Source organism: Lathyrus oleraceus, chromosome 2 (genome assembly GCF_024323335.1).
Source record: "Lathyrus oleraceus cultivar Zhongwan6 chromosome 2, CAAS_Psat_ZW6_1.0, whole genome shotgun sequence".
Lineage (NCBI taxonomy): Eukaryota > Viridiplantae > Streptophyta > Magnoliopsida > Fabales > Fabaceae > Lathyrus > Lathyrus oleraceus.
The window spans coordinates 456,699,686-456,708,168 of record NC_066580.1 but is presented as its reverse complement, the minus strand read 5'-3'; the positions used below and the strand labels follow the sequence as shown (position 1 = coordinate 456,708,168).

Here is an 8,483-nt window from a genome sequence, read left to right as displayed (position 1 = left end):
TCGATCACCAGGAAGACAAGAACTCTACAACAGTTAATGCTGTCTCAAGCGAGCTCCACTTGAAATCGTCCAAATTCTCATCTCAAACCCTGGACAAAGAAGTAGTCCTACGACGCCTTCGTCATCACAGGTCCATAAACAGAATCAAAAGTGCTTTTGAAGGTCTCCGGGTCTGCTCAACTTCAACCCAAGAACAGATGTGGCTACAACAAGATGATGTTTTTTCTTCACCTTAAATATCAGCAAGCAACCAGTACTGCTTCAAAATATGAGCAATATGCCTATTGATTTATTGCTGAATGACTTCTAATGTTATTTTTCTATTTACATATTCAATATGGCAATACTAAAAATCGCATTATGTATCAACTATCACCGCTCATGAGGTTGAACAATCTTTAAATACCCCTTCCGTTTCAAAATTATTTGCCGTTTACTGTTTTTTCAGAATGATTAAGATAACCAATAAATAACTCGATGATAACAATATTACTAAATTGTCCAAGTTTAATCTGCTTGTTGTACATAAACATAATAATCAAGGGTTTGTAAGGGATTTTATATGGCAAAAACATGAGCATAATTAACTCCAACTAACATTGATGACATCTTAACGTTACAACTTTCAGTCCAGTAGACAGACAGAAGCAGCAAAGCTGACAGGTTAATAATAAATATTGCAACATTAACACCTCACCTTGGCCAAAATAATCTATCAATTTATAAGGAAATAAAAATCCTCATTTCTGGTGTATGACCCCAGAACTAGAAAGAAGACGCGATGCTTGGTTGGAGTTCTTCAAAACAGCAGACGATCTCGGAACTGCCATTTTTCTTTCTTTCAAGAAATCTAAGGCACTCTGTAAGCATGGAGGAGGACCTAATTCGCTCAAAATACGAGGTTCAAAACTGCGAATTACAAAGGAAATATATAAAATATAGAATAAAAAGCAACATTTGAAAGCACAATTATAGAAATAGAGAGGATGAAATCCCTAACCCCGAATCCTTGGATTTTCTCTTCTTTGAAGTGGTAGGCTTTGTTTCATCTTTCTCCTCTTTAGTGACAGTTAAGGAAATATTTCTGCAAAAAGATTATAGCCTTAGAGATTTGTCGAAAGAATCATGCATAATTAGATAAGAGATAAAGAGTGGCACTCAATACTTCTCACGAGCTGCAAGCATTTCAACAATGCTTTTGGGAAGAAATCCTACAGCTTTGTTTCGTTGGACAATGCTTTCGGGATGAAATTCTGCAGCATCATTTGGTTCTTCCTGAGATTCAGTTATTGATACACCTTGAGATTTTTTAGCAGCTTTGGATGGTCGAGGTGTTATCTTTTGAGCCCATTTCCTCCGACGTTCTTTCTCTTCGGTATTAACCCTGCCACCCAAAGTCATATAAGACATAAATATGGTTGTTCGTAATGTCCAAAATGAATCCTGAAGACCGTGCAATCATATCTTAGCCTAGGATTATTGATATGAGAGCGAATGAAAGGACGGTTGATAATTGCAAGAACAATAGACCAAAAACAAAATGCTTGTCCACCCATACTATTCTGAGACTGGTCCATAATTTAGGAAACTATTCCTAATCCTAACATGAAAACTATCTCTCATCTCATGATGATGCAGAGCTGAAAAGCCATTTTATACATTCATCAGATCTCAGTTAGTTCAAATTTACCAAAGTTTTTTTCCATAATTCTTAAAAACCATTAAGCAATAAATTAATTAATAATCACGGAATCTCTACAAAACATGGAATCTGAATACATTCAGTTAGCATCCTCTGTCCCAACTCAAGCCCGAGATTATCCCACAATCTATCAGTGTTATACAAAATCTCCGAGCTTGATCTAGGCAGCAAATCAACATTGTTGACGTCTAAGCAATCAAGCAGATGCATGAAACAAATGCTCATGGAAAATGTTTCAACCAGATGCAAGCAATCAGATGCATTCACCAAACAAACAACAACTAAGCATTATCCCACTAAGTGGGGTCGGCTATATAGATCAACTTTTGTCACAATGTTCTATCAAGGACCATGTTTCTATCTAAATCATTAATCTCAAGATCTTTCTTAATAACTTCTCTTAATAGTCTTTCTAGGTCTTCCCCTTCCTCTAATGGTTTACCTTCTCTCCACCTGGTCTACCCTCCATTCTACATAATCTACCAATCTTCTCTCTACATATCCAAACCACCTAAATCTATTTCCCACCATCTTCTTGACTATAGACACTACCGCGACACTCTCTATAGGCACCATCTTACCACCAATCCACCATGGCATCCTCATCTCTACTACACTTACTTTATTCTCGTGTTGCATTCACTAGATGCATAAAATTCATGATATCATTGCATCAGCAGCATTTGACTGCGATACTTCTCATTATATACTATAGCAACACGAATGCTACCTACAAACTTAAAATTAATATTGATGAATTTTAACACAACCCTAGTTACTCATATTGCAACAAAACACAGTACAGAAGATTGTTGACACCTTTATTCTAATATTTTTTTCAATTTAACTTCCAATAGCTTAAATTAACACACAGAACCTCATAAGTAAGTAAACACATGAATTCTTCAGGAATACCTAATCGTGTTTTCTCTTTTAATCTTTCGAATCTCTTCGTCTAGTTGAATACCCTGCAATACGCATTCTTAGATTAGGTATTCATACTAATCCAAAACAAATGAAAAACTAAATTTGATTTGATTCATTGAAACAAAAAAATTGAAAATAAAGGAAAGAAACCTGTTCAGCTGTGAATTCCTCAGGGGCGTCAGAATCGTTGTCTGACATTGATGCGATTACGAGTATCTCTCTTTCTTTCAAGTTTTCTTCTTCGAAATTGAATCAGTTGAGACCGTCGAATTAGGGTTTAAGCAACATCGAACGGGTTTTGTTTTTTTTCTCTGTAGAAAGTGTTTTTTTTATTAAACTTGATTGGAGAAAGTGTTGGATAAAAGCCCAAATTAAAAAGACCTTATGACCTACACAGCCCGTTAAATAGTCATTGGGCTTTTGGGTAAATCCTAGTAAAAGAAAAGGAGATAAATTTAACTTGTCATCCTCATTTATACATGACACTCCCATAGTTTTAAATTGTCAAAACTGTTTTTATTAAAAATTGAATAAAATTTTTCTTTAAAATTTTCGGTAGATAAAATAAAAATTTCTGTTACAAATTAAATTTCCGGTAGTGTATTGTAAATTTTCGATGTATCCGAAGTTTTGAAATTTCCAAGAAGTTGCAAATGATATCGGAAATTCCAAATTTACCTTTTATATCGAAAATTTCAACCTAAGTGAAATTTCCGATAATGTTATTTGTTTGAAATTTTAAACGCTCAGGATTTTGCCAACAGTTTTGGATAATTGTGATTGCAGCGACAGTTTTGTGTGGTTGAGATTAAATGCAAAGTTGTATAAATAGGGGGATCACCTGTTATTTGATAAAAATATCTCTAAAAAAAGTGTTCTTCCTCAATTTTTGATTAAGGTAGAAGTTTACTTCAATGGAGCTTCACCTCATGTAGAGTTTTAACTTCCGGATGACATTACATCTCTCGTCGCCTTGACGTCCAAGTTGAATGAATTGTTGCCTGATATCGAAAATATAAAGGTGAGAAAGATCGAGTTTCGTGAAAATTAGATTGATACTGGCGGAATGGTGAAATACAACCTTATTGAATTTAAGACCGATGAAGATGTGAAGGATATGTGGAGATCATTTCTCCGTAGGTTAACAAAGGGGCCGATTGAGTTAGATGCTAAGATTTCAAGGCCCGCCACCGACATAATTAAGATGATAAAACATACAAAATCATTTGGTAGTGCCTAGGTTTTCTTATTTATTATCATTTTTTAAGTTATGTTTAAGTTATGTAATCCATTGTCAAATGTTAGTTGATGTTGCATCAATGAGAGATCAAAAATATTATCTAATAAAAAGTTATGATGAAGATGTATGAGTAATATACAAATAATATAAATAATATATAATATACAAAAGATGTCTAAATAGGCCCCGCACAGGCTATGTGTATAGTCTGAGATGATACAGTATAAATCTCACCATATGGGTTTACTAAATCCATGAGGTTATCCATAATAACTGGAATCATCTAGAGGCGCTACTAGTCATCAGCATCATCTGTAAGAGGCGGTGACACTTCATCGACAAGTACCCTAACATCAAAAGGTCCAACATCATTTGTATGCTCAACATGTACAACCATAACTGATAAAGTTACTCTGAAACCACCAATCAATGCCCGCATATGATATCTCTGGAAGTTATCGTGGGATGCTATGAACATAACCATACTATCGCAGACACCTCTCAGGCAAGTGTCTAGCAACCATGGTCTCCCACTGCATATAACCTGGATATAATAAAGACTCATCGAACTCACGGTGGACTTTATGATCAGTGTATGGTGAACAAATGACCTCATCTACAATCAGTGCACCGAGCATACTTCTATACTCAATAACACCATCAATATGTGACTGCATGGCCCTCTATCTCTTCGCATGTGGGGCCCCACTGGGGAATGTTGCACCCTTCTATCATAGATGGTGGATAAATGCTCGTATATCCAACACTAATATCAAAACACGGACACATCAAATAATAATTAAAAAATGTTATTCGTAACATTTAAATAAGAAATCAACAAAAAATAATAATTTCAAGTATACCTCTAACATACTCAAATAACTAGCAAGTTGTCTGGTCTCAAATAATGTCACCACTTCAAGTATTGTATATATAATGGTCAACGCAGCACACCCCCAAGCCCAACTGGTAACGTCAAGACAAATAAGCAGACACACGTACCAGACATTGATATAAACATATGACTTGTCTGCAAAGAAAGTACATGCTACTAGATGTAGCATGTACACTCTAACGGCAACCTCATAACTCCCAGCCACAACAAGTTCGTTGTACCTTTGCCAAAGCTAAGACATACGAAGGTGAGCGCCCCAGTTGAAGGCAAACTCCTTCTGACCTTTTCAAAAACTTCTAAATCTCGTGCAACAATCATACATGAGGACAAACTAAGAACAGGGGTCGTCCAGATTTGTCGTCAATGGGGAGATGAAACAATGAGGAGACATCATCCAGAGTGATAGTCATCTCCTCAAATGGAAGATGAAATAAAGATATCTCTTTGTGCCATCTCTCAACAAAAGTAGTAAGTGGTGGAGCGTCGAGTATGGTGAGGGAGCAATTGGCAAAATCAATGAGCTCGGACTCACGTACAATTTTTTTAACCTCCTTAGGCATCAGAATCTTTGGGAAGTCCTTCAGCTTTGACCCATGTGATGTGACATTCAGTGGGAGACTATCATGTAACAAACAAATTAAATAAAATAGCAATTAGCTTTCATGGCATAATAATAAAAAAATTAAAGTTAAACATAAAAGATATATACCTCTCTCTGCAATTGTCGATTAATACATGGTCAAGATACTCAACAAGCACCAACCGGTCAATGATCATCCATCGAATCCTCCATCAGTATGCACAAAGGGCTCGGTCGAAGGAGCTGTAACCTATGTGTCATTAGTAATGGATGGGACCAGATCAACAACAATAGCATCTGGATGAACCATCTCAACAACCACCTCAGCAACCACCTCATTAACAACCACCTCATCAACAACCACCTTATCAATAAACTCATCAACAACCATCTCATCTATTACAACAATATTTGGATGAACCACCTCATCTTCCACCTCATGTTTGGGTTGCTCAACTGATTGTACCAGCCAGTATCGAGTAATACGACGTGTGTGGAACTGACCCTACTCAGCCAACCGTTTCTGATGTGAATCGATTGGAATCACTTGTCCAAATCGTATTTGGGAAGACTCAACCTCAGTAGCCATAGCTTGGTCTTCTGCTATATATGTCGCTCTTCATGCAATAGTGTTGTCTCTCTCTCTCTCTCTCTCTCTCTCTCTCTCTCTCTCTCTCTCTCTCTCTCTCTCTCTCTCTCTCTCTCTCTCTCTCTCTCTCTCTCTCTGTGTATTTCACTACAAAAGAAGGAAAAAAATATTATTAACTATCGAAAATTTTGAAAATTTCACTAAAAAACAAATTTTTTTATACCTAACAGAAATTCTGAAATTTCCGGTAAAAAACAAAGTTTTTATAACTACCGGGAATTCTGAAATTTCTAAGAATTTCTAGGTGAATTTGTACTGAAAATTTAGTAATTTGCGATAAAAAAACGTACTGATTATGAAATTTCCGGTAGAAGAAACAAAATTTTCGATATCGCCCAAATCAAATTTGCGCCTGACAACTGTAAATTTAAAAAATGAGTGAATTTTTTTTGCAGGGTCATTATTGTCTATTCATACGAAATGGGGTGCCACGTTTAAGGGGGAGGGGTATCAGGTTAAATGCTCCCTTAAGTGTTATTCCACACCACCATGAAAAGTCCAAAATGCTCATAACGTTCGAAGATGCATCTCTGAACACACCTATTTTAGCCATTTCTTATACCAAATTGAAGAGATACTCCTATTATGTCAAAATTTAATTCGGAGATGCATCTCTGTATGTGTAAAACGTGTGCACGAATATGCATCTTCGTAAACACCATTTATTCAAAAATGTGTAGGTGGTTCGGAGATGCATCTTCGACCATTTTTGTTTCTTATCCCGCGTCAGACCTTACATTTTCCTCTTTATTCATTTTTTAAAAAGTTCTTAAAACAAAACATTTGAGCTCTGCAACATTAAACCATCACATTCATTCATTCAAACATCATTCATTGGAGCTCTGCAATATTGAAACACCTCCTCCTTTCCAGCATCTCAAACATTCAAGTTACTTCTCATTATTTTGATTAGGTAAGTATTTCAAAATTTAATCTCTTTTTATTTTATTTTTATTTGCAGATAGTTGTTTAGGCTACATTAGAGTTATTAGGTACGATACACAGTAGTGTAAATGAATTTAGTAGGCTAGAAGAATATGCATTGACGATTTTAGGGACTAATAGGCAGAAAATGGGTCTTGCCATGGGAGAGAATCGCAGGTTTGTTCTGAGATGCATATTCAGATTTGCCTGTATTGTTTTTGGAGATACGTTTATGGATTGGACTCGGTCAAAAAAATTGTTGATTTTGTGGAATTTTTGAATTTCTCCTGACATGTTGTTTATATATGTCTTTGTTTCTACTACAGGTGCAATGGCTGAAAAGAACATTGATCGATGCGACGTGAGAGTGCCACAACAAGGACCGTAAGGCCATAAGTTATTGATAACTTATTTTATGGTGCATCTACTTCACAACCCTGAGGTTCCCACCTGTCTGATTCTCGTATCCGACTCTTTCATGCCTCTCAAGAATATGATGCAGAAGAGCCTGAAGTTCCTAAAGCCCTTAAAGCTCAAGAGGAAGTCGCTGCTGCAGCCAATGCCCCATTAGCGAGTTAACCATGAAGCTCATTTGACACCTTCTTACTTCTTCTTTGTACACATCATGGTTCTTGGCATGTTTGGCATATATAGGTATATTTTTTTCTTTTGCAATACATATGTTGTCAACTAATTACATCCATATTGATGGTTATATTTTATTTTTACAAAGCATGATTGTTTAAAATCAATTAACCACGACATGAAAATTTTGGAGTTGGAACATCCCACTGCTACTTGGTTCATTGATGTTATCCACTATTTCGGGTTTGTCGGTTTATGTTTTTTTACTTACATGACCATAAACAAAGACATACAGGCGACTTTTGCTTAGAGGTGACATTCAAAGACGTCATATTTTTCACATATTTATAGGCGAGATGACCATCACCTTGGATGACGTCTCATGCCTCATGTATCTTCCCATCATGGGAAGATTACTAGACCACGGGAGGATTGAGCGAGAGTAAAGGGTTGACATTATGGTCACCCATTTAGGGGTTGGCCCAGATGAGGCCTCGCAGGAGGCACATGGCACTAGAGGTGCTCATGCTAGGTTTAGTTTTCTGGAAAAGCTTTATAAAAACATATACAGTGGGCCATAGATGTCGTGGGCAATGATATATAGGTTAAGTACCATCAGCATTGCGCATTAAGGTGTTGCCTTTTGTTCCTTATTGGCACGTCCATATTTGTAGACAAAACTGCAACCTATTTCAATGTGTTATACCTTAAGTACTCCGTTGACCTGACTTCGATTCATGAGTACAAATGGGAGTGCCTGTTTAGTCTACCTGTATTTTAAGTTGGGTGAGAGTTGTCTTTGGAAGACAAACCAAATGACAGAGAGCTACATGTTGGTTACGGTAATTTTTTTTACTAATATTTTCATAATTCATTTGTTACACTTATTATTATTATTATTTTATTTGAATCATTTTCAGGGATGGATCATGTCCCACTTCACTCGCATCACTGGGTCGGAAGATGTGACAGCCTACGTTG

At 36.4% G+C, this 8,483-nt stretch overlaps 1 protein-coding gene across 1 annotated transcript; it reads right to left on the bottom strand.

Moving 5' to 3' along the window:
- Positions 1-574: 574 nt before the first annotated feature.
- On the bottom strand, positions 575-2,997 carry LOC127120326 (uncharacterized). The gene is made up of 5 exons (XM_051050736.1): positions 2,780-2,997; positions 2,618-2,670; positions 1,166-1,384; positions 1,001-1,084; positions 575-909 (listed from the first exon to the last, which is right to left on the bottom strand). The coding sequence occupies exons 1-5, from the start codon at positions 2,825-2,827 to the stop codon at positions 741-743; spliced, it is 573 nt and encodes a 190-aa protein (XP_050906693.1). The 5' UTR covers positions 2,828-2,997; the 3' UTR covers positions 575-740.
- Between the last annotated feature and the right edge of the window lie 5,486 nt (positions 2,998-8,483).

What these genes read in the sequence shown, in the direction of transcription:
- LOC127120326 (XM_051050736.1), bottom strand. Translation starts at nt 2,827, where the DNA reads ATGTCAGACAACGATTCTGACGCCCCTGAGGAATTCACAGCTGAACAG. An exon ending in AGGAATTCACAGCTGAACAG is followed by an intron (nt 2,671 to 2,779) that starts GTTTCTTTCCTT and finishes TGCGTATTGCAG; the next exon opens with GGTATTCAACTAGACGAAGA. An exon ending in ATGCTTGCAGCTCGTGAGAA is followed by an intron (nt 1,085 to 1,165) that starts GTATTGAGTGCC and finishes ATCTTTTTGCAG; the next exon opens with AAATATTTCCTTAACTGTCA.